Here is a 26,197-nt window from a genome sequence, read left to right as displayed (position 1 = left end):
GCCTTCCCTTGGCTAGGCCCAGGGTGTGGACCACATTAGAGAGTCTCATTTATTAGACGGGGTCACTTCCTAGCTGATATTTCTAAAGACCCACACCGGGCAATTAGACCATCTTCTTTATTCTCTTGTCAACTTTGACAACTACAGTTCTATCTCTAGATACTTTATAATTACTGAAGTTGAAAATATGGGATCATTTCAGTAAAAATTCTAACCAACTGTGATTCATATCTACATAGCTACATCAAGGAAGGCATTAGTCAAATGCTATTTGTACTACAAAGTACCAAAATGTTGAACAAGTTAAATTCATCAGGCTTTTAAGGATCTCAACCCCATTTCTGTAATTCAGCCCTTATCTTTACACTGAATCTTTAGTGCGTGTGATATGACCTTACTTTAGGTACAACACGAGCCTGTGAAGAACTGAGAATGGCTGCTAACATGCATCACAGACCAAAACAAAAGTCTGATCTTAAATCAGTCCTTTTTCATTTGGTAACAAAGGCAATTCCACTTACAGAAAACAGACTCCCACATTTCAAAGGTTTAAAGTTTCATTAGAAAAATCATACACAAAATAAAAAATATATTTTTCAAGAACAACAATGGTATTTCGTTCATCGAATTCATTTAAAACATGAGTTACAGTATAGAAAGAGAAACGACAGCAGGAAGTTTTATACAGCCAACTGATCTGCAAAACCAGGCTCTTCAAAACACACACCATATGGTTTTAATAAAAGGCAACTGCAGTTCCATTTTCTAAGCTGTCTTAAGTTGAGGGTTTCCCATCATTGATTTTTATACTGTTTTGTCCATTACAAGTTTGAAGATGTCATTTCCTCATCACCAAATACTATAGTCTCCCAAACACCTGATAACCAGGGCTCTGTTGTTGCCTCATTTCTTTTACTTTGCTAAGGAATATGAAGCTACTTTGAAGGTCAATCCAAGTTCAAGTCTACACCAAAGTTCTAACACTTGGATATTTGTCCTCCTTTGCTTCTTAAGAGGTGTGATTAACAGTCATCTGTAGCTATGCAACTGAAATGATGATGAGCTTTTTCTCTCTTTTTAAGGCTGCCTACTAAATTCTACCTCTTCCCCTGCCCACCGCTGGGAGCGCCAACCTCCCCTATCAGATTTAGATTTGGGAGGAGGTGATTTTGTTCAAATTCTCTCAATTTCTCTGTAGTAGTCAAATTATATCTGAGTATAAGACCTTTTTGAAAAGAAAAAAAAGTCTCTTTTTATTGTTTCATCAAGAAAATGCTAAAACTTTGAGAGAATTGAACCATCTGTCCCAACTCCATTCTATCAAGGCTCCCCAACAGCTTTCCGTTTGCTATGACAGCAGTGGCAGGATGCCTATTATCAACTGCTCTTGGCACGAGTATGACACTACAGATTGGGTCTTTTTTACCGTTCACTTAAATTATTTCTAAAAAGCAAAAGCCTTTGTAATTAGTTGGAATCTATCAGAACAAATTAGTCTCTGAAAGGAAGGTATTTGTTTCATTGTTAAGTTACATGCACATGCCCAGAGGCAGGATGATCTGTTTTTCCTGGATTAAAACTACACAATATGTGTAACAACTTCGAGGGAGATTGGCTAAGATATTCCTGCAGTTTAGAGAAGTTAAAGCAAAGTGCAAGCCGGAACTGAGTACTAAACAAAGTCTCCCAACTGGAATTCAAACTGCAGTGAAGAAGGTATCGGGGCATTAACAAATCGGTGTCTTAAAAAGTTACCGAGGTGGAAAGCCACCTCTGTGTGCTCCTCCACGGCCCCCCCTAAAACCACCTCTTTCGCCTCGGAAGTTAGATCGATTCCTTTCTCGTCCACGGCCGGCAGAAGTTCCACCTCTTCCTCCACCCCTGGGAGCTCCACCTCCCCGATCAGACTTAGATTTGGGAGGAGGTGATTTTGGTCGAAGTCTTTCAATTTCTTCTGTACATCCAGTCAAGTAGGAATTAGGAGCACTAAAGTAGGATGCGTATGTTTCTGCATTATAGTTGCTATTTGTAAGAGTTGGTCCAACTGTAAGCCAGCCTGAAATAGAGGGAAAGAAAGATTATCTTTTTTTCCCCCCATTTCTCTTACTGATCCTTTAGGAGCTACTGCAAATCTCTAATGCATTTTTAAAGATGCCCCTATCAAAAAAAATAAAAAAATAAAAAATAAAGATGCCCCTATCACTCACCCAATATTTATCTTTTTTACAGAACGCATGGCATTTAATCATGGTTATATAGATTTCATATGTATGTATCTTATTTCACCTGCATGATGTTAACTTTTGTAAATTATCTTCCTCATTGTCTCCATCCATGTTTCACATTCTGTGAGAGTAGCACTTACAAAAAAATTACACACTACATTGAGTTTGGGCTCAGTGAAAATTTAATAAATTTTATTAACCTTCCTACTTGTGGAAATGATACCATTGTTATCTGATTAAAATCCTAGAATCAACTTTTGCCTCTACTCTTCTCAACACTACATTAACCCAGCTGATAGATGCTAGAAATTCAACTACCACGTTGCTCCTATTCATTTCCATTTTTCCACATCTACTGTCACCCTCAAACGTGAGCCTTTATTTTTCTGCTAGGCCAGCCCCCAACACATGTCACAGACACACACATATATACTGTAATGCTCTCCCAGACTCTCCTTCCTCTGAAAGTGGAAAGCCTAAAACAAACTTTAAAATATGTTACTTCTCTGCCTAACCTTCTAGGGCTCTCCACAAAGCACAGATTCGTATATATAGTATCTAATGTCTTTTAAGATGAAACTTGAACTAACTTTCCAATCACATTTTTCATTAATGCTTTTCATGACAACTTCATTTGAATAAAAAAAATGAATCACTATAATTGTCTGCATACAAATCTCCACCTCTGAAAATAAAAAAATAAAAACAAATCATAATGTAAAAAAACAAAAAACAAACAAAAAAAACCAAACACAAAACTCCACCTCTGTGCCCATTCTATCCTTTCAACTTGTTGAAAATTACATCCTTCAACATCCAATTCAGATCTATATCTTAAGTGAAATAAAAATAATTTCTCAGGATTTCTATTACATGTTGTGCCTCTATCGGTACAAAGGTAATTTTGTCAGCTACATTGCTAGACAACTTAGCTTATAGTAAGGATGATTTCTGTTTAAATTGTATCTGGAATGGGAAAAACTACAGATTAACTGTAAATCCTAATAAAGACTGATTTTTCAATTATTTACTTTTCTCTTTATTATCTTACATAATTTCATGAAATTTGAGACCCTGAGTTTCTACAACTGAAATATTTTCAAGTTTCTGTGCTCGTCAAAGCACACAGAAACAGCTGATGGGCAGGGAGAGAGATGAGGGATGGATTATGTCATACAGACAAATTAAGGCAACTTTAAGGATTACTTTTTTTAGAATGAAAATCAGAGTTTCTTCTAAATTCTTAGGTACTTTTATGGCCAATTATTCTACTATAAATTCTTTAACTTTTCTTACTTTTTATAAAATCTAGGCTGTTGAAAACAAGATTCTGGCTCTTTTCACTTTTAAACTGGATTTCTAACATGCTAAGGCAAAGAGACTGATTTTATGTATCATGAATAAAGCAGTGCTACTTTTACATTTTCTGAGAAAGCAATAAAAGAAACAGAATATACTTATATTTCAATGACACTCTGTACAGAAAAGCTGTGCCCTCTAAGAAAAAATCTTTGTCCAAACAGTCTAATTATTTTCTACTCATTTTTTTTCAAAGTATAAATTCACATTGTATTGATTTCATAAAAAGTTAAAATTTTGAAAAGACACCACCACTATAAATGTAAGCAAACACGCTAGGTATTTTAGTTTCTAATACAGCCAAGAATTGTATTTCACAAATGTATGGTTATTGTCTGCAGGATTATTTAACCATTCACTTCTGCATTTCTTTAACACGTTATTTACTGAATGATCCGAATGCTGGGTAGAAAGAAGTGAATAAGACAACCTCTGCCTTTCATGAGACTCCACGCTGGAGAAACTGACTAGAACGTATGCCCAAATGAACCTGCAATTCATCTAATGATAAGTGTTATGAAGAAAAAGAAAACAGAGTAAGGGGAAAGAGAGTGCTGGAAGGAGGAAGGAGGGCAATGGAATGGGAAGGTGGCCAGTTTAGACAGAGTTGTGAGAAAAGATCTGGCAGGTATTCGAATGAAAGGAGAGGACCATGAAGAGAAAAGAATGAGCTTGGCATATCTGAAGTACAGCAAGAGAAATCAAACATGTCATAAGAATTTTATTTTACACAGCCGTGTATACTATTTCTTGACACCTATATCCCCAGGGGCCATCAAGTTTTTTAAAGATTTCCTGAGGTCCTACCTGGTCGAATTGTACTATCTCTTCCAAACAGATGAAGGCGTCTTCTACCAAGGCAAAAATGTTCAATTATATGAAAAATTTCTACAGGCTTTTCTATATTGCCAATTTCAGGTTCTTCCGTGATAATCAAGTCAATGTCAACATTAGCATGAATGAAGTCCCCATCTGTGCTACGCTTAACAGTTCCTTTGATCCCCATAAGGCAATGTTCCTAAATAACAATAAGAGCAATTAGTCTCTTCATCAGTAGTCATATTTCCTAATGTTTTACATTCTGATGTCCCCAATTCCAAAACAAACTCATTTCTCCAAATCTTTGGGAAATAGTTCTATGGGCAAAAATACAATAGGAAAACCTAGATCTCTGGATGTGGGAAGACTGCCAGGGAAGCTAGACAGGACAGTATTAAATCTGGGGCCATGATGTTTTAGAACTGTGTCAATGACCACAGAGTCTTTTCCTCTGCAACACTAGATAATAACTTGTTTTCACCAGTTATGGAAGCATGGCACTTGACCTTGGAATCTTAAAATAATGTTATACTGGGCCTCATATATGATCTAAGATCAAAACGATATACAAGATATAAGCCTCTTTATATGGAGAGAGGACTTTATTCATGTATACAGACTTCTAATTACTCAACATGAGAAAATCAAAGAATTTTCTAGTTTGTTTTTTTGACCTTCTCTATTTAATCCAAATGGCAGGAGTATGGGTTGAATAAATTTAATCTCTCACTTGACTCCATGAACCATGGCAAGGGTAACTTAGGTTCCCTTCAAAAGAATTTTCCAGTCAAAAAACCCTTAAAAAGAAAGACTCTCCCACCAGTTTCTCCCTAAAGAGTGAGAGACTGGAGGACAAACTTTTAAAGCCTGATAGTACCAGGGCAGTTGTATGGAGCAGAGGTTCTCAGGGGTTCTTGTGTAGGTTCTTAGGATTCTTATGTAGGAAAAAGAGAAGGAAATAATATGCCTCTAAGCCAGCCAGCCGTGAGAGTCTTGACGCCATCTCTTTTTTCTGGGCCCAGAGAAAGGGAAAAAATCTGGAGGGGTCAGAGGTACCAAAAGTCCATACTGACTTAGAATTACAGCAGTTTAGGACACACAAGAATACATATTACCTTCTCCAACACAGTGAAGGTTGATCTAAAATGGTGATTAAAATATTTTAAAATTAAACTGGATGTACTACTATAATGTTCAATGCCATTTGTAAGAAAGAACATTTCTACCAAAATTAAACAGTATACAGTCATTTGGAAAAGCTTGAGGGAAAATAATGAAAATAAAACAAAACAGTAAAGGCAACCTTTGTTCTCTGGAACACAGCCTTTGGATCTAAAGTCTTAGTCTTTCCAGGATTGTTTTTATTGGTTTTAATCCAACAAATATCTTCACATCTTCTGTAACCCCACTTGCGTAAACACTAGAAATGAAAGAATTAAAAAAATCCTTAGCTAAAAGAAGTAAACAATACTTAAAATAACAAAGCAGCATTAAAAAATTTCCTAGAGGTTTGAGACACTAAATTCCAAGATCTCATAGTAATTTTTAGTTCAGAAATAGAAAAAAAGAAATACCAGTCTTTAAATATACAGCCATTATACAGAATGCATAGATACATTTTGGATATTAACATCACCTATAATGTTAAATATCGAAACACAGAATTACAGTTATACTCCAATTCTTTAATACTACCTTCCACTGTCATCAACAGAAAGTGGGTTTTAAATCATAAAATACTCAGTTTCTCTTTAATCATAAAATTCAACAGATAATTTGATTCCTAGCACCTCAATTTCCTATTCTCTGACAAAGCTAAAGACTACTGACAGTATTCTAATCCATAGCTTCTTTTCAACTGAGAGTCTTATGTTATTTTTATATATTTAATATTAACAACTTCAAAAAATTCAAAGCCTTAAAATTGTTATGTATATCTCATTACTGGATAAAACTGTACTTTCATCTTTATACAATCTAGAAAATAGAGATCTGACCCTTCGTGTCCCAGAATCTGTTATATAAGAACATGTAATAAATACTTGCTAATATATTGCTTAGAGTGGCATATTGAGGGCCTACTACCCAATGGAGCTGCTGACTAGCTGGTGGGAATAAAAACGTAAGATATGTCCTTCCCCCCAGTACAATATTGTTGGTACTATTCATTTCAGGAATGCTTTTACTGTGTAGAGTGAGAAACACCTCAAAATGAACTTGGATTTTTATTTTAAAATCTCAAAAATCAAGATAAGTATCTGTCCCTGTCACCAGTTATCTGTTTTGCACTGGATATTCATTATACTTCACAAGGGTCTAATATGGAGAGACCCTTGTGCCCCAATCAATTTAACGAAAGCCCATGTGGGAAGACTGCCAGGGAAGCTAGACAGGACAGTATTAAATTTGGGGCCAAAGTTTCACTGCTAGACAGCAGAACTGAGACCAAAACTGAATGAAGCCCTCTAATAGCCACATGCTCCCGTGATTCTTGGCTAAAAAAGCATTTGTTACTCTGTTTCCATTTAGAAATCCAAAATATTGCAATAAAAAATAAAGTTCTGAAATACAGGAAACTTTACAAGATGCTCAAATACAGGTGTTACGTAACTTCTTTCTCACTCTCATTCAATCATTCAAACCATGTGTTCCAGGTGCTGTGTTATTTTTCCAATTTGTTTTGGTTTCTATTTGGAATTCAGCAGTTATTATTCAGAAGAGTACTTTTTATGTCTAAACTGTTCTCCTCCTGAAGTTGCAACATATCATATTTTGACCTATTGAACCCTAGTGCTAGTTAACTAAAGAGTACTGCCTTTCACGCATTCTTTTCTGAACATATTTTTTTCCCTCTATTTTAGCAACTGTTCAGGAAACAAAGGACAAAATAACATCTCTCTTCAAACTTTTTATATTTTTTCTTATGAATTTAAAAATCCAATTTAAAAAAACCATCTTACCACTCTTCCAAGGTCCAATCCCTCCCCGGAACCACACCAGAGAAAGATAAATGATCGAGGTGCTGCAATCTCATCAATTTCTAACTTCATAATCTGTAGGAAAACAAAACAATACTCCATAAAAGTATTTTGTTTCCCAATCATCCTAAATCCAAAAGAACAACCACTGAGATTTATCAGTACTTTCAGTAGATGTGTTCTTTAAATGTACTAATTTTCATTAGAAAATAAATTTTATCCTTACAACTTATTCTGTTTACTTATTCTATATTAAGAAAACAAACACATATGCACACACATACACAGAGACTTGATTTTACACAGAAAAAGGTTATGGGGACCATATTCATAGAATAATGGAATTTTATAAGATGTGGCTGAAAGCAACCCTTTATGATTTACAGAAAAAGAAACTGAAATAGGAAGAGGTTAAATTACTCCAAAATTAGGGGCAAAATTAAAATGAAATATAACAAATGTTTGGGGAAGATTTGGTTTCCAGTATCTACAGAAGTTCTATAGGAAATAAGTCAATATGCACATTTCATTATAATGACCACTTTTAAGTCTGAAATGCCAAAAAAAAAATACAGTCTACTTTTTCCAAGGGACATACAGATGGCCAACAGCCACATGAAGAGATCTCAACATCACTCATCATCAAGGAAATACAAATCAAAACTACAATGAGGTTATCACCTCATACCAGTCAGAATAGCTAAAATTAACAACACAAGAAAAAACAGGAGAGGATGCGGACAAAGGGGAACCTTCATTCACTGTTGGTGGGAATGCAAACTGGTGCAGCCACTCTGGAAAACAGCATGGAGGTTCCTCAAAAAGTTAAAAGTAGAACTACCCTACGATCCAGCAATTGCACTACTGAGTATTTACCCAAAGGATACAAAAATGCTGATTTGAAGGGGCACATGCACTCCGATGTTTACAGCAGCATTATCAGCAACAGCCGAACTATGGAAAGAGCCCAAATGTCCACCAACTGATGAATAAAGATGTGATATATATTTAAATCAAATATTACTCAGCCATAAAGAAGAGTGAAATCTTGCCATTTGCAATGATATGGATGGAGCTAGAGAGTATTATGCTAAGCAAAGTAAGTCAGAGAAAGATAACATATGGTTTTACTCATGTGGAATTTAGGAAACAAAACAGATGAAAGAACAAACAGGGCTGATGGCGGGATGTGGGTGGGGGATGAGCTAAAAGGTGATGGGTATTAAGGAGAGCACTTGTGATGAGCACTGGGTGTTGTATGTAAGTGGTGAATCACTAAATTCTACACCCGAAACTAATTTTACACTATATGTTAACTAACTGGAATTTAAATAAAAACTTGAAACTAAAAAAAAAAAGTAATCTATAATTTTGTTTCTCTTGAATGTGTTGTTCCCTTGCATGTGTTCCCTTGTATGTGTATGTTTCCCTTGTGTATCACATAAAAAAAAAAAGTTCAATAATTAAATCTGTAAATTTCCAGTTACATAAAAAACTGTAAAACCAACCATTTTATATAATATTTTTTCTTCTAGTTTTCTGCCACAGTTGTTTCAGAGACCATAATTTAAGCAAATATCTATGTTTCATTTATTTAAAAAATATTAACTTTAGTAACCATTTAGTAACTTACTCTAAATAGTAACAATCGAAATAAAAAAACATTTGACAGTAATAATGGAAATAAGTTACAATATCTATAAACCTACTGAGTTTTATACTCTGCCTTTTTTTAAATCTTGAAATCGCTCATTTAATATTCTCATGGGAATATGAATAAGTATATATGTAACACACATTTTCCCACGTTTATACATGAAATCGCTAAAAATAAGTGATGACACGTATTAGTGAAGAACATTAAGCATATTGCTCTCTTGACACTGCAATTCTAAATGCTAACTGTTGGTATTTTAAATAAGTGCTTATGTCCTTTACCAAAATGTATGGACCACTAATGACTCTTTAATGTGAAAAGAGAATACCTGTGAAATCCAAGTACTTTTCTTATTTACATCTTATGTAATGACTACTGGCACTTTCTTGAGGATATCATCACTATAGGTTAAGAACTTAGGGCTCTAGGGTCAGATAAAACATTTCAATATGCCAGCCAGAGCTGTTCAGTGAAATTAAACTGAAATCAAGAATATGCATATAAAATGGAGCTTCTTTATTTCAAAAACTCTGTTAGTCTCACATATAATTGAAGCTCTTGTGCCTTCACTGACCAAACCTTAGAGACTGGCCAGAGAAGAAAGAAGTTCAGCCTAATTACAGTTGATTCATGAACAATGCAGGGGCTAATGGTACCAACCCATACCCCCCAGAGAAAATGTGAGTTTAACTTCTGACTCCCCAAAACTTAACTACTTATACCTACTGTTGACTGGAAGCCTTACTGATAACATAAACAGTCAATTAACACATATTTTGTGTGTTATATGTATTTTATACTCTATACTTAAAGTAAGCTAAAGAAAATGTTACTAAGAAAATCATAAGGAAGAGAAAATACATTTACACTACTGTTCTGTAAAAAATACACATAGAAGTGAAATCGTGCAGTTCAAATCCACATTGTTCAAGGATAAACTATACTAATCAAAGACATGAGATTTATTTTTTCAATATTCTTTTTGTTTTCTACTAAAGTCACAAAGATTGTTTTTATATTATTAATCAATTTTGATGAAGATATGGCTAAACAGATATTTCTTAAACACTACTGGAAGGAACATAAATTTGTGCAACCTATCCAGAAAACTTCCCAGCAATAAATATCAAGAGTATTATACCTTTTGTCTTTAGAATACTATATACTGTTAGCTTTCTGAATTTCAACAATAAGCACAAATTATATTTATCATCAGAGGATGGGAAAACCTTTTTCAAAGTGATAAGATCCATAAAAATGTAAATAAAAAATGTCAGAGGGATTGAAGACAAAAGGAAAAGCTCCAAGGAGGAAAAACTGGAGGTGTATCTTAAAGATTAAATAATATTAATTACAGTAACTATCATTAACTCAGAAGAGGACATGCAAGGATTCAGCACAGTATCCTGTGAAACACCAGTCTTACAGTGTCAGTCCTTTTCTTTCCTGACCTCCCTTCTGTGCTCAACACTCCTGCCTACTCTCTTCTTGACACACCCTATTCCCTTGGCCCCTATGACATTTATATTCTTGGTTTTCCTTATTCATCTCTGACCCATTCTCTTGACCTCTCTTTTATATGTGCCTCTTAAATGTATAAATTTCCTGAGGCTTTACTGTCAATCCACATGTTACCGTAATTAAGACACTATCTCAGGACAAATCCAACTATTCTCATAGGCTTGATGTGCTAATCTTCTAAATCTGTATTTTGAAACACAGATCTGTCCTTTGAATGATATATTCCTATTACAACCTCCACATGGATGTCTCACATGCACCTCAAAATCAACATGTTCAATACGATCTAATCCCTCCAATCCAGCTCTTCTTAAGTTCACTCTTCCTCAACTGGTGAAAACTCAACACACTTACGCCAAGACTCACACCTGTGAGTCATCCTTAACTCTCCCTCTCATTCCAATCACTAGATCTCACCACAGTATCTACTAAACATTACTGAATTTATCACCTTTCTGTTCTTACTAACATCACTGCAATACAAGGTCCCTTCATCTCCTAACTAGGCTGCTGCAAGTCTTCTAACTGCTCTCCCTTTTCCAGACTTTTCCTCTGGAAAAATTCCTCCGTCCTCCACACACTAATCTGAACATTTAACTAAACTGGTTAAAGCTCTTCAAAGACTCCTTAATGTCTTCAGGATAAAAATGTAAGTTTCTATGAAGACATCATCTCAAAAAAGGCCCAAACTGTGTTCTAACATCAACGTACAAACCAGATATTCTTTGCCTCCAGCCCTTCTGCGCTTACTGTTCTTTCCATTTGGAATCACCATCCCTTTCTTTATCTGCTAATTCCAACTAGTCTGTTGATACTGTTAATGTGTCACCCCCTCTTTGTTCATGTATCCCATCCTCCAAGGCTTGGTCAGTTTTTCTCAGATCATCTTATACAGTCAGTCCTCTATTACAGAACAAAATAATAATGCAATTATCTGTTTAGGTTAATATTTATCCCATTAAACTACGTGCTCCTTAAGTTCAAGTACGAGGTCTTAGTCATCTTTGAATCTCCAGTACCTACCACATTGCCTAGCACAGAGTGGTACTCAGTAAGTATTTGTTATTTTTGTTACTGATCGGTAAAAACAGGTAACTTTATGTAACTAACTGAAGTTATCAGCTTGCCTACCTTTATTTAGGAAAATGTAATTTTATCACAATTATACTGAAATTATGTATCTTTTTTATCCATTTTACTGTAAGTTCCTTGAAAAGAAGAAATCATGTATATATATCTATATCTATATAGATATATATATAGATATAGATATAGATATCTATATCTATAAATGTATTATACTCTAATGTTTACTAAAACTAAGCAAATGCAGAAAGAGTTATCAATCATTCTGGCTTTAGACTTTTCTAGCTATATATCCAAGGACTCTAAGACTGAAACTATGAGGCTTCTACGGACTATTTATTCACTACCTGCTCAACTTCTGCCCCAAAAAGAAGAATCAGACCAAAGATAGTGTAATATCTGTCAATGTACCCGGGATCTTCCACCACATTATATACTACATATTTATGATTCCTAAAAAGATAGGAATATTTATAATCTTCTCATCAAATATTCATTTGAAAAATAAATAATTACAATGTAGAAAGTTTCATCATACATCATCCCAAGTCCAGCATTTTTCATTAGCAGTGATGCCAGTTTCTCTGTAATATTCTTCTAAAGGGGGTTCCAGAAGAATCACATCAAATTTAGGTGTCAGTTCTCTGATGTCAAAGGCTTCTATATCTGCTTGTAAGTACCTATTTGATTAAGGCATAAAAAATGACTAAGAGATTTTCAAATACCTTACAGATGATAATGAAAGGAATTTCTTAAATATTACTAAATACTGTTTACAAAGTAATCATAAACTAATTACTGAATACTTTTTTATGCAGGAGTATCTTTCTTCAGTATAGACAGTAAACCATCTTCCAACACTCTTCTCTAGAAGATGGATATAATCACGCTACAAACTAAAATCATATTTTCCCCATGTACGTCAAGAATGTACTTCTCTCATTTTTAAATTGAAAATCCATACTAGTACGTAAGTCTCTGAGCCCCATTTCATCATCATCTGAATTTCCTAAAGACTACCACATTATTTTTTTTCTTAATTGTTAAGTTAGAAAAACTATTTGTTAGCTTTAAAATCCTCCCTCTAAAAAACTGTTTCTAAAGATGGATATAATTTTCTTTTATTGATTTGTTAATAAAATTGTTTATATTAGTAGCCTTTTCTGGCTACCTAGTATAAATTACGACTAGCCTTTACTGAAAGGTTTTTTACACATAGTATGAAAGTAATTTAAGTATAACATACTTCAAGAGTTTTTTTTTAATTGGAATAATACTAGAATCTGATAATATTTTTCTCCACACACTTGGACTTCTTTGTGGTGGTTCTAATGACTAACAGTATACATTTTAGCAAACTGTTAAATGTATAAAATGTTCTAAGTAAGCTAAATGTGAATTAAGTAGATTTTCCAATTTCAAAGACTTTTTGCACATTTTTGAGGAAAACATTATTCTGTTTAGCAAAGGTTAATGAATTTTCATAATCCAATATGTTAAGAATAGTATCCCTGAATGCTGAGTTATAATTAATTTTTATTTTCTTCTTTTCCTTCATCTAAGTTTTCTAAACTTCCTTCAATAAATAAACTGCTTTTTGAGAGGAAAAGTCATTTAAAAACATTTTAAGAAACTCAAGAATACAAAAACATGAATGATTTTTCTAAGAAAAAAACATTTAAAGACACTTTAAGGAAATTATCTAGAAACTGAAAAAAATATGTCTAGAAAACTGAAAAAAATAAAATAAAATGAGAACCTACTAGTGCACTCAGCACTGGAATGTCAAACGAATCTATTTTACCATACAGAAGAAAACAGTCTGTTAACATTGTATAGGTGCTGAATTTTTTTTTCAAACAGAAAGGTAATAGGATAAAAGACTGCTATTTTAAGCCTGAGTTGGAATAAAAAGTGACTGAAAAAACAGACTTACATAGGAGGAGTGTTAGATTTAGCTATTAACTCATCCTTCAGCCTGATGAGCTCCCTCAGTTTAGGGTATTCTTCAAATCTGTCAGCCAAACCTGAGGACAAAAAGTACTAAATTTCAATACAGCTGAAGTTAATACCAGTGAATTCAAAGGTTATGAGCCCTCTCAGGAAAACAAAACAATACACAATCACTACTTTATTCTCATGTCCTTTTAAAAAAGTTAATTTTGAGTATTTTTTAAATATTTCATATATATATTTCACATCTAATGACCTTAATCCCATATGCAGGCAAAAACCCAGATGTTCTAAAGCCCAAATCGATAAACCATTTAATCTCTCATACTTAAGTTAAATCTGCTCACAGCATTAAGTGAAGCCATTCTGTTCATTCAGGGAAGGAAAAGAACAACTGCCTTCTTCTACCATGTTCTTCCCCCTTTCTATTAGCTAAAAGAATTCTTTCTCCTTAAGAATCTAGTGATTATTGAGGTCTGTACTTAGCTTCTTAAATAGCTATCAAAAGCAGAGAAAATGAGTATTTCTTTTCTTTCTTATGATTACATATAGAAAAACAATACTTAAAGGTGAGAGAAACACTGCTGATGATCTTTAATTAATTAGCTATGGCTCATGAACACAATCCTGGAACAAATCTAGTAAAGAAGATAATGAGTCCCTAATAGTAGACTACCTCTCACCTCCAAGACAAGTTGTTTTCTCCACAAGTATTTCTTATATATCAATATCTATAATTTTAAAGATTTCACATCTCCACATCATTATCAACCAAGTCCTCACATATATTTTCAGGCTTAAGATCTTAAAAAACATGGGGCGCCTGGGTGGCACAGCGGTTAAGCGTCTGCCTTCAGCTCAGGGCGTGATCCCGGCGTTGTGGGATCGAGCCCCACATCAGGCTCCTCCGCTATGAGCCTGCTTCTTCCTCTCCCACTCCCCCTGCTTGTGTTCCCTCTCTCGCTGGCTGCCTCTATCTCTGTCGAATAAATAAAAATAAAATCTTCAAAAAAAAAAAAGATCTTAAAAAACATGGACAAGTCCTACAAGGATTTTTAAAAACAGGAGACTCACTGTTCCCGTGTCCTCAAAAATATTTTGGATCTTTGAGCTCAGAAGAGATTTTAGGTAAAGCAGCATAATGCTTGTTTAAACAGCTATAGGGATAAGTAGGGCTTTGAATATCAAAGATTCCTAAAAGTTTTTATTTGGAACCCCCCCCAAGAAACATATTCCTAACAATATAAATCCTGTAAGCATCTTAATTTAAAAACCAAAAGTACAGATATTAATAACTTTAATATCAAAGAGTAAAAGTGAAAGATTCTGTAAAGCCTCTTCAATCAGTGCTTATAAAACAAACTGCAAATAAAACAAGTTTAAAGATTTTATTATAGTCAGGTTTTAAATCACAGTAGAATTGGTTCTCACTCTTCTATAAAACAGAAAGTGCAAGTTTTTCTCAATCCATAATAGTTTCCTAAGTACTTTATCTTTGCTGTAGGGAAATAAGTATCTTAAAAGCAGAAAGGTGGATACTGAAATTCAGTCATACAACTACCATAAAAAACACCCTTTACTGAAGTATAACTGATACATAAAAAACACACATATTTAATGTATACAATTTGATGAATTTAGACATATACATACACCTGTGAAATCATCACAAGCAAGGCAACGGACATATCCATCACCTCTAAAAGTTTTCTTGTGTTCTTCTGGGTGTGTGTGTGTGTGAGCGCGCGTGTACGCACGTGCATGTGTGATAATGCTTAAGATGAGATCTACCTTTAACATATTTTTAAAGTTTTATTGACTACAGTCCACAGCATTGCTGACTATAAGCACTATGCTATAGAGATCTCTAGAACGAATTCATCTTGCATGACTGAAACTTTGTATCAATTCAGTAACAACCTCCTATTTTCCCCTTCCTCCAGCCCCTGAAAACCACTGTTCTCTGCTTCCAGGAGTTTGACTATTTACTTCATAAAAGTGTAAGTATTTATCATATTACAGATACTATTTTAGGTACCTAAGTATTTATGTATTTGTTCTGTGACTGGCTTATTTCACTTAGCATTATCACAACTTTTTATGCTACAGCTAAATTTTGCTCATGAAAACACCAAAATCAGTTTCTACTTCAATAATATGGCTTGCAAGCAACACAGAAAAAATAAATCAGATGACATCAAAATTAAAATTTTTTTGTGTTGCAAATGATACCATCAAGAAACTAAAAAGACAACCCACAGAATGGGAGAAAATACTTCCAAATCATATTTCTGATAAGAGACCTGGACTGAGAATATAAACTCTTATAATGTATAATAAAAACGCAAATAACCACTTAAAAAATAGGCAAAGAGTTTGGATACTTCTCCAAAGTAAGTATTTAAACAGCTAACAAACATATGAAAAGATGCCTAATATCATTAATCACTAGGAAAATGCAAGTCAAAATCACAGCGAAATTATCACTTCATACTCACTAGGATGACTGTAATTAAAAAGACAGGTAATAGTAAATGTCAAGCATGGGAAGAAACTGGAACCCTCATACATTGTTGGGAGGAATGTAAAATGGTACAGCTGCTTTGAAAAACAATTGTGCAGTTCCTCCAAAAGTTAAACAGAATTAACACATGACCCAAAAATTCCACTCTTAGATATATGCCTAGGAGAAATGAAAGCATATGTTCACACAAGAATTTTACATGAATATTCATGCAGCATTGTTTATAACAGCCAAAAAGTGGAAACAACCCAAATGAATGGATAAGCAAAATGTGATATATACATACAATGGAATATTATTTCGCAGTCAAAATAAACGAAGAACTGGCTTGTGCCACAGTATCAACGACCCTTGAAAACATTGTGCCAAGTGAGAGAAGCCAGTCACAAAATACCATACCTTGTACAATTCCATTTACATGAAATGTCTAGAATAGGCAAATTGTTAGAGATAGAAAATCAGTTAATGGTTACTCAAGGCTAGGGGACAGATGAAGAGAAGGCAATGGGAGCTGACTACTAATGAGTACTGAGTTTCTTTAGGAGAGATGAAAATTAGATTGTGGTAATGATTGCACAAACGGGATTTACTAAAAAAAAATATTATATCCTTTAAAGGGGTGAATTATATGGTACATGAATTATCTCAATAAAGCTGTTTTTAAAAATGCAGGGATAATACATTTGAGGGACCTCTTAGTAGACTGGACAGGGGCTGAGGGAAGAACCTCTGAGCTTGAGGATATCTTAATAGCAACCTCAAAAACTGAAAAGCAAAGAGAACAAAATCTGAAAAAACAAAAAACAAAACAAAACAAAAGCTAGACAATTCAAGAACTATGGGACAACCACAAAAGATGTAATGTGTGTAATGGAAATACCAGAAGAACGAGAGAGAGGAACAGAAGAAATATTTGAAATAATAAGTACTGAGAATTTCTCCAAATTAATGTCAGACAACAAACCAGATCCCGGAAGCTCAGAGAACATCAAACAGTATAGTGCCAAAAAAACGCCAAACCTACAGCCATCATTTTCAAACTACAGAACATTAAAGATAGAGAAAAAATCCTAAAGAAACCAGAGGAAAAAAAACTCCACGTCTACAGAAGAATAAAGATAAGAATTATATCCAATTTCTCAGAAACATGCAAGCAAGAAAAGTTTGGAGTGAAATATTTAAACTGTTGAAAGAAATAAAATACCAGCCAAGAATTCTATACTCTGTGAAATTATTCTTCAAAAATAAAAGAGAAATAAAGACTTTCTTAGAAAAATAAAAATTGAGGACATTTGTTGCCAACAGACCCGCCTTGCGAGAAATGTTAAATTCTTTAGAGAGAAGGAAAAAAGTAATATAGGTGAGAAAATTAGGCCTACAAATGAAAGGAAAAGCATCAAAGAGGGAATGATTAAAGGTAAAATAAAAATGCAAGGACCAAACTGAAGGAAGGAAGGAAGGAAGGACGGAAGAAAGGAAGAAAGGAACACTGCTGGAAGGAAAAGGAAGGCATACTGGAAATATGGAAAATGGAAATAGGAAGCCAGGAACAATAATTTTGGAATTAGAAAAGCCAAGCCAGGCAAAATAATTTTGTTAGACATTATCCACAAAATGGATAAAGTACATGTATGTAATCAAGAGTTAGCAACAGCATATTCCCAACAAATCTAACATACCTACATCCCTGATGAAATTTTGAGGTCTATGTCCAGTGTCTACAAAATGTTGGCAGTAATCATTATGGGGATTTAAACTCTGCGTTCCCTAAAGAAAAAGTCAAAATTAAATTAAGAGCATTTACTCTAATGGCAGATAAACTAACACTGTATTTTATTTATTATGAAGCCATACAAAATAAAATTGATATACAGGTTTAAAAAATTAGTAATATTTGAAAACACAACTAAAATGACACTATTACTTTTTAGTAGCTATAGACATTGATATAGCATTATCTCAGCCTAAATAGCCAAGTATCAGAAGACTATTTGAAGAATAATTTTAAATGATTTTTACTTTATAATAATGATTTCTTAGTAACTGAAAAAATATTGAAAATAATAAGTATTTAAAATTTTTTCATGCATAGAGCTGAAATGTGAAGAGTTATGATATGAAAATTTATTTACCTTAAGAAAAGTACTAGAATCTTTATAAATCTCTTCTTCATAAGGCAAATTCTCTTCTTCCTGTTGCATTTCTAATTCATCCTTGGAAAAGGAAGATTAAATAGACATTTTATATATAGGAGGAATATTTTATATATTTATGATATCTTGAGTACTAAGATTCAATATAAATATTTCATTTCCCTAAGACATAATTTTTCAAATTATCATTAAAGTCAAATACTGAAGTCTTTGCATTCTTATCATTATCTATTTTTACAATAAATAAAAATTTCCTTTTCATTTTCATTCTCATCAATAAATACCTGTCTGTAACTACTGATTTTATTGACTGTATTGTCTAATATTATTTATCTCATACTATAAATATTAGAATTTAGCTCAAATCATGAAAGATATAATCACCAATGGGGCAATTTTATTTCTATTAAAAACCATATGAAACTTCTATTTTTATAGATCAAAAATGTTAAAATACCAGAAAATATACATGGTTAAATATACATATTTATATAATAAGCAAATGAAGTAAAATGATAACAATAATCACTAATATTTAAGTTGCATACTAGCATATACCAAAATGCAATGCACAAAAAAGTATTTATGAGATTAAGCCATTGTATCACTGAACTTCCTAGAGACTTACTGAAACTATGCATTCTCTTCTCTATTAAATATAGTTGTGCAACAATTAACTTGAAATAAATGGAGATAGGTTTTTCATTTATAATACTTTCTTTTCAACTAAATATTGTAACTATAAGTTTAGAAGTTGTGTTTTTTCCTTCGGTCTTTCAGAAACAGTTTTACATTGTTGTCTAGCCCATGGATTCTCAAAATATCTTAACTGTACTACACTACATAATAAACATGGAATAACATATCTCAAAAAAGACATTACTATAGCCACTCAAAATGTGATCCAATTATCCAAAGTTTCTGATACACCTACCTCCTTAGTCTTACTTAAGAGTATTATTGTCCAATGCTTACTAGGCATTATGCTTTATATCCATCACATGTTACATTAAAATGAGGAAACTGAAATAAAGATCTTAATTGAGTTGGTTACAGGACTACTTCATTTTATTGTGCTTTAATTTATTGCACTCTGAAGATATTGCATGTTTTACAAATTGAAGGTTTGTAGCAACCTTGCATTGAGCAAGTCCTTTTCTTTTTTTTTTTTTTTAAAGATTTTATTTATTTATTTGACAGACAGACAGCCAGAGAGAGAGGGAACACAAGCAGGGGGAGTGGGAGAGGAAGAAGTAGGCTCACAGTGGAAAAGCCTGATGCGGGGCTCGATCCCAGAACGCCAGGATCACGCCCCGAGCTGAAGGCAGACGCTTAACGACTGAGCCACCCAGCCGCCCCAGCACCATTTTTCTGACAGCATTTGCTCACTTCATGTCTCTATGTCACATTTTGGTGATTCTTGCAAAATTTCTAACTTCTTCATTACCATATTTGTTACGGTGTTCAGTGATCTGTGATCTCGGACGTTACTACTGTAATTGTTCTGGGACACGCTGAACCGTGTCCATACAAGATGTGAACTTTATCAATAAGTGTTGTGTTTTGATTGTTCCACCAACTGGTGGTTCTCATCTCTCTTCCTCGCCTTGAGCCTCCCTATTTTCTGAGATACAATATTGAAATTAGGTCAATCAGTAACCCTACAAGTCCTCTAAGTATTGAAGTAAAAGGAAGAATCGCACATTTCTCGCTTTTAATCAAAAGCTAAAAATTATTAAGCTTAATGAGGAAAGCATGTGGAATCTGAGACAGGCCAAAGCTTAGGTCCCTTGTGCCAAACAGCTAAGTTGTTTATGCAAAGAAATGCAAAGGAAAAGTTCTTGAAGGAAATTAAAAATGTTACTTCAGTAAACACATGGATGATAAGAAGTAAAACAGCCTTATTTCTGATATGGAAAAAGCTTATTGGTCTGGAAAGAAGATCAAACCAGCCACAACATTCCCTCCAGCCAAAGTCTAATTCAGCGCAAGGTCCTCACTCTCTTCAGTTCTATGAGGGCTGAGAGAGGTGAGGAGGCTGCAGAAGAAAAGTCTGAAGCTAACAAAGGTCGGTTCATGAGGTTTAAGGAAGGAAGTCACCTCCATCACATCAGAGTGTAAGGCGAAGTGGCAAGTGCTCACGTGGAAGCTGCAGCAACACCGAGGCAAGACCCTCCACCAGCAGAAAAAGAGTAAAACTTGCTAAAAAGCTCAAATGATGGCTAGCATTTTTTAGCAATAAAGTATTTTTTAAAGATTTCATTTATTTATTTGTCAGAGAGAGACAGCGAGCACAAGCAGAGGAGCTGCAGGCAGAGGGAGAAGCAGACTCCCCACTGAGCATGGAGCAGGATGCGGGACTCGATCCCAGGACCCTGGGATCATGACCTGTGCTGAAAGCAGACGCTTAACCAACTGAGCCACCCAGGCGTCCCAGCAATAAAGTATTTTTAAATTAAGGTATGTATCTTGTTTTATTAGACATTAATGCTATTGCACATTTAACAGACTATAAAATCGTGTAGATATAACTTTTATATGCACTGAGAGACAAAAAATTTCATTTGACTTGCTTTATTGCAATATACACGTCGTTGTGGTGGTCTGGAGCCAAACCTGCAGTATCTCCACGGTGTGCCTGTATACCTATGCGACTGACAATTATTTTAGAAAGTTTAAAATTGAGCTTTTCATCCAATTTACTTTCCTGGATAAGAATCTATTATTGTGGGGCGCCTGGGTGGCTCAGTGTCTGCCTTCAGCTCGGGTCATGATCCCAGGGTTCTGGGATTAAGCCCCACGTTGGGCTCTCTGCTTAGCGGGGAGTCTACACTCTCCCTCTGTGCACGCTCTCTCTCTCTCAAACAAATAAAATCTTTAAAAAAAATAAAAATAAATTTTAGAAAAAGAATCTATTATTGTAATAATTTATATTTTTCTTGACCAGAAATTTGTCCTGTTCTCTACTTGCCTTATATTCTTCCATTTTGTCTTCATCTGTCTCTCCTTCATCCTGATACTTACGTTTTGCATTTGGAGCAGACGTATCATAGGAAGCCCTGAAAATTAAAACTGAAGTGTCACACACAGATATAGAAAGATGCATAAATGGCAGCTATTAATAATAATAGTTTACAAAAACAGAACAAGGCACATTTTTTTCTGATTAAATAGTATCTATTCACCCAGTTTATAAATCAAAAAAAAAAAAAAATCGTACAACCTGACAGGTAATTCTGTATTTTACTTTTATGAGAAAGCAACCGAATAAGCTTTTATAGTGGATGTATGGCAAAAAGAGACTTGTACATTATATAACATTCTAATTTGTCTTAAGCAAAATTGACACTCAAATTAATAACCAGAATACTGAAAAATTCTGCAGTGCTCTATGAACCACCAAATGAATACCACTTTTAGGGCAAAGTGTGTTTTCTTTTACAAGAGTTTGTAAATATAATTATTTATTTATGGTATGTAAGCTAACTCTTAGTTTAACATTCCATTTTCTAACTACTTTATGAACGAGAACTTACTATATTCAGAAAGTATTTCATAATTCATGAATACTAAAAACCAGTATTTCTGAAATCGTTATTTTGACGCTTGTCATAACAACACACTTTATACCTAGGATTATTTGTTTATCAAAAAAATAGCCAGGGACACCTGGGTGGCTCAGTTGGTTAAGCATCTGCTTTCAGCTCCGGTCATGATCTGGGGTCTTGGGATCAAGCCCCATGTCGGGCTCCCTGCTCGGTGGGTAGTTTGCTTGTCCCTTTCCCTCCCCTCTTCCCTCCTCCTCTTGCCCTCTCTCTCTCTCTCTCCCCCTTTCTCTCAAATAAATAAAATCTTTAAAAAAATAAATAACCCTTTCACAAAATTAACATGTCATTAAAAAAATTATTCAACTGACCTGCAAGTTTCTCTTGTTTCAGCAATTTCTCTCTGCTCATCTTTGCTATTTAACACAGCACCAATGCTGTCGGCACTTTCGGCTCCCAACTGAGGAAAGACAAAAACCAAAAATCAGATCATAATGCATTGGATAGCCTTTCCAGCCTCTGCAGCAATATTTAATATATCAGGTATTAAAAAAAACAAAAAAACCAAAAAAACCGAAAACAAAGCCCTAACTACCTCAGCAGGCAAATGGATTAATTACTGTGCAGGAAAAACAGGAAATACCTTGGAACAAAACCATGTTAATTAGGAACAAATATGAGAGCTAGCGAGCATTTTATACTTTCAGTTATGTTTGAAATTAAGACAATTTTAGCCAACCCTCTACTTTTTAAGAAAATAATAAAACATAATTTAGTAGTAGTAGCAATAACATCAAAAAAAGCAGCTAACATATAGTGTATATAGGGTGGTAGGCTTTAACACTTTGCATCCATCAGCTCATATATTATACCTCATTTATCTCGTGCTGTAATATCTATCCAGTTTTATTCAAGTCTTTATACAATGATTTATAGGCACAATACTGAATTTTAATAATACCTAAAAAATGGTAATGCAAATTTTGTTTGGCAGCTGGGGAAATTCTGCAAAATACAACAAATAACTAGTTGAGATAAGCTGGCTACACAGAATGGGATCAGTTCACGGAAACCTTTAAAAGTCAAATGAACAACTGCAGAATGCAATTTATAGGCCATGAGGAACTATTGTATATTTTGAAGTATATGAAGGACATGAGGAAATCTGCATTAAATAGTCCCTTTAGGGGCGCCTGGGTGGCTCAGTTGTTAAGCGTCTGCCTTTGGCTCAGGTCATGATCCCAGGGTGTCAGGATCGAGCCCTGCATTGGGCTCCCTGCCCAGCGGGAAGCCTGGTTCTCCCTCTTACACTCCCCTTGCTTGTGCTCCCTCTCTCACTCTCTGTCAAATAAATAAATAAAATCTTCAAAAAAAAAAAAAAATAGTCCCTTTAGCTCAGGAAAGGAAATATACTGAAATATCAGAGGTACAAGTCCCTAGCCTTGATCTTAAACAATTACCACTGCCTTTTTAGTTTGCCCACTTCATGACTCCCCTAAGGTTTCTCCAATGATAAATCTCTTCCAATATATCAAATGTTCCTGATATTTTAAATCTTCCATAAAATCTTCCTGAACCCTATTCTCATTAGTTAGAAGACACATCTACTTCCCATAGTTAAAATGATTTCTAACCTTTCCATGACTGACTCCTCTCTCTTCAGGTCTGAGATGAGTACAAGTGATTTCTTCAAGGAGTACATAGAATAGGTAGCCTCCTTCTACTTTTCTCCTTTTTATCTCATTTCCTTATTCGGATCATGGCACTTAACACAACTTTCAATTATTTTATGTTTCACTTTTGCTTACTCCCTGTTTATACTGCTTCATAGTCTTTATCACTACTTCCAATTATTTTATTTTACACTTCAATTATTTTATCTTTACTTTTGTTTACTTCTCCCCAAGTGACATGTAAGCTCCCTAAGGAGATGAACTCTTGTCTTCTTGACAAGTTCAACAGTTTGCATAATGCCAGACTCAGAGTAGATGCTCAATATTTGAATGAACCAATTAGATTTCCTACTACATTAGAATACAATGTATTACAATAGAAATGCTTTAAGTCAAAATTCTGCTCATATATATAATTGTCCTCTCATGCTCCAAAACAAAAAAAATTGTGGAATGATGGGATAAGTAAATCACAGATTTTTCATTATGGAAGCACTAAATACATTATTTGAATAATTAGAACAATTTGGCATCATTTGAAAGCATATACGATTTTTCTGGAATAAAGCTACAGCTAAGTAAAAAGCAGGTGTAAATTGCTGATGTTCATATTCTGTATAACAGTAAGTAACGTAAGTAGTGTACTCAACAGTAAGGACAACGAAAGCCAGGTGGAAGAAGACCCTCAGCCAGAGAGATCAAGATAGCTTTCATTACAAAGTTCTGTCCAGTGGATGGACAGAAATCAGAAAGGAAGAAGGACAATTTTTTAAAAATCATAAAGTATAAATTGCACAAATCACGTTCTGCAGAGTAATAAATCAGTCTGTGTTGTTCATATAGAGAAAAGCAATTGAAAGAAAGGCTGAAATTAGTTGGTAAAGTGGAGGTCTGTCACTGATTATATCAGACATCCTTACTTAAGTGGAATGGCTCCTAAGCAACTAGAAGACTAGGGAGCAGCTAGTGTACCGGAAAGGGCATGGAAAGACCTAAAACTGCAACTTGTAACCTTACAAACTTTGTGGACTTCAGCATGTAACTTAAATTCTTTGAGCTCTATTTTCTGCATCTATAAGATGCAAAAAGCATCTGACTTGTATGACTAAAGATAATGTATATAAAAAGCTTAGCAGAGTCTTGATTCATTGAAGGTACTTAATAAACAGCACCCATTATTACACTTTATGCACTGTGCAAGCTCTTTTAGGGTAGGGACTACTTTTTATTCACAGTTGAATTGCCAACGGCTACTAGATCCCCTGGTATATAGTAATTATGAATGCATTTTGAGTCTAAGAATTTGAAACCAAAAAATAAGAACCCTACTTAGTGGTAACAAAGCTACTGAATATTTTGAAGACAACATGATAAAAGAAGGTGGGAAAAAGAAGGCTTGGAAAAGATACCTGATTTGGCCCAGATCATAATACCAGAGGGACATAAGAGATCTGATTCCAAATTCCCACATTTTTAACACTATACCATAAACCTTTCCATCAGATCATAAGAGTATAGGTTTCAAATTTTCATTTATTAAAACCGATTCATTACGGAGAAAAATAACAGTAAGATGCCTCATTAAAACCTCTTAGTATTTCCTCCATCGCTTTTCCTGATAGGAATGGTAGGATGGGAAACACAAACTCTGACTTCAAGTAGAAGGGTACATCTGCATTTTCTGCATGTGTACTCTCCTAATCAAGTGTTAACTTACACACCAGAAGCAGTGAAGACAAGCTTTGGAGAAACAAACCTGGGTTCAATTTTCTGGCCTGGCGGTGAGTGACACGGGGCAAAAATTACTTAACCTCTCTAGTCTGTTTCATTATTCGGTAAGTGAAGTTAATGATACCTATTTCAAGGGTTTGCTGTGACTGATAGAGAGTAAGAATTCAAATATTAGCGGTGGGTGATGACGAAGATACCGTACTTGGCACAGAGGACTGCAACACACAAGATGCACAAACTAAAATTTACACTCAGGCTATTTCTAATGCAGTCTTTAGACATAATCCCAAAGAAAACACTAAGAATCTGTCTCACAAGGAAGCCACAATCTCAAGAAGCAGGTGCTAAGAAGAAAGGCAAGACAGAGAAGACCATTTAAATAGTTTAGAGAAACTTAAGGGGTAACAAGTCACTTTTCCTTGCAGGAACTACGGTAATTTATTTACAAAGACCAAAGCTTTGCATCCCCATCATTGAGCCACGCGCCAGACACTTGCGCATTCCATAATGGTTGCTGAAGATCAGTCGTGGCGTTCGTTTTAGCAACACAATGACCGCGGCACAGAATGGAGAATATTCGGGGTACTGATGAAGTTAAGAACAAGAAAGGCAGGTAGGCCCTGGGATCAGGGTCGCGGGACCAGGAAAGTATGCACCGCAGTGGGCAGGCAAAGACAGAGAAGAGGGGGAGGGGGAGGACATGGGAACCGCGCACGCGCATTCTCGATTCCTCCCTCGGCCGCGGACCTGCTGCGCAAGGAGCTGTCGCCGTAACTTCTGCCGCTCCCGGATCTCCTGCAAGCGGCTGTCCATGTCCCAACTTCTGTTTCCCACTGCCCCGAGAACCTGACAATTAGAGGAAGAGTAACCTCCCGATTTTTCTTCTGAGTCTGTGGAACACAAGATTCACCGGGATCTTCAAGCACCGGGTATGCCTTAGCCTTTTCTCAATAGGTATTTCCGGCGCGGCCAG

General features: G+C 34.8%; 1 protein-coding gene across 1 annotated transcript; it reads right to left on the bottom strand.

Annotated features, from left to right (window-relative positions):
- Nucleotides 1-539: 539 nt before the first annotated feature.
- Nucleotides 540-26,195, bottom strand: METTL14 (methyltransferase 14, N6-adenosine-methyltransferase subunit). Its single transcript, XM_026499237.4, has 11 exons — nt 25,972-26,195; nt 22,192-22,280; nt 21,247-21,334; nt 18,255-18,335; nt 17,802-17,889; nt 13,582-13,672; nt 12,184-12,325; nt 7,364-7,456; nt 5,707-5,823; nt 4,392-4,602; nt 540-2,056 (listed from the first exon to the last, which is right to left on the bottom strand). The coding sequence occupies exons 1-11, from the start codon at nt 26,035-26,037 to the stop codon at nt 1,752-1,754; spliced, it is 1,371 nt and encodes a 456-aa protein (XP_026355022.1). The 5' UTR covers nt 26,038-26,195; the 3' UTR covers nt 540-1,751.
- Between the last annotated feature and the right edge of the window lie 2 nt (nt 26,196-26,197).

The sequence above is a fragment of the Ursus arctos genome, unplaced genomic scaffold (genome assembly GCF_023065955.2).
Source record: "Ursus arctos isolate Adak ecotype North America unplaced genomic scaffold, UrsArc2.0 scaffold_11, whole genome shotgun sequence".
In the NCBI taxonomy this organism is placed as follows: Eukaryota; Metazoa; Chordata; class Mammalia; order Carnivora; family Ursidae; genus Ursus; species Ursus arctos.
The sequence above is the reverse complement of the archived record's forward strand: the minus strand, read 5'-3'. Positions and strand labels throughout refer to the sequence as shown.

Excerpts from the sequence above, each read along its gene's own strand:
- METTL14 (XM_026499237.4), bottom strand. The coding sequence starts at position 26,037 with ATGGACAGCCGCTTGCAGGAGATCCGGGAGCGGCAGAAGTTACGGCGA. Across the intron at positions 22,281-25,971 it reads GACAGCTCCTTGCGCAGCAG|TTGGGAGCCGAAAGTGCCGA; the intron begins GTCCGCGGCCGA and ends GTCTTTCCTCAG. Across the intron at positions 4,603-5,706 it reads CTGTGTTCCAGAGAACAAAG|GAACATTGCCTTATGGGGAT; the intron begins GTTGCCTTTACT and ends ATTGTTATTTAG.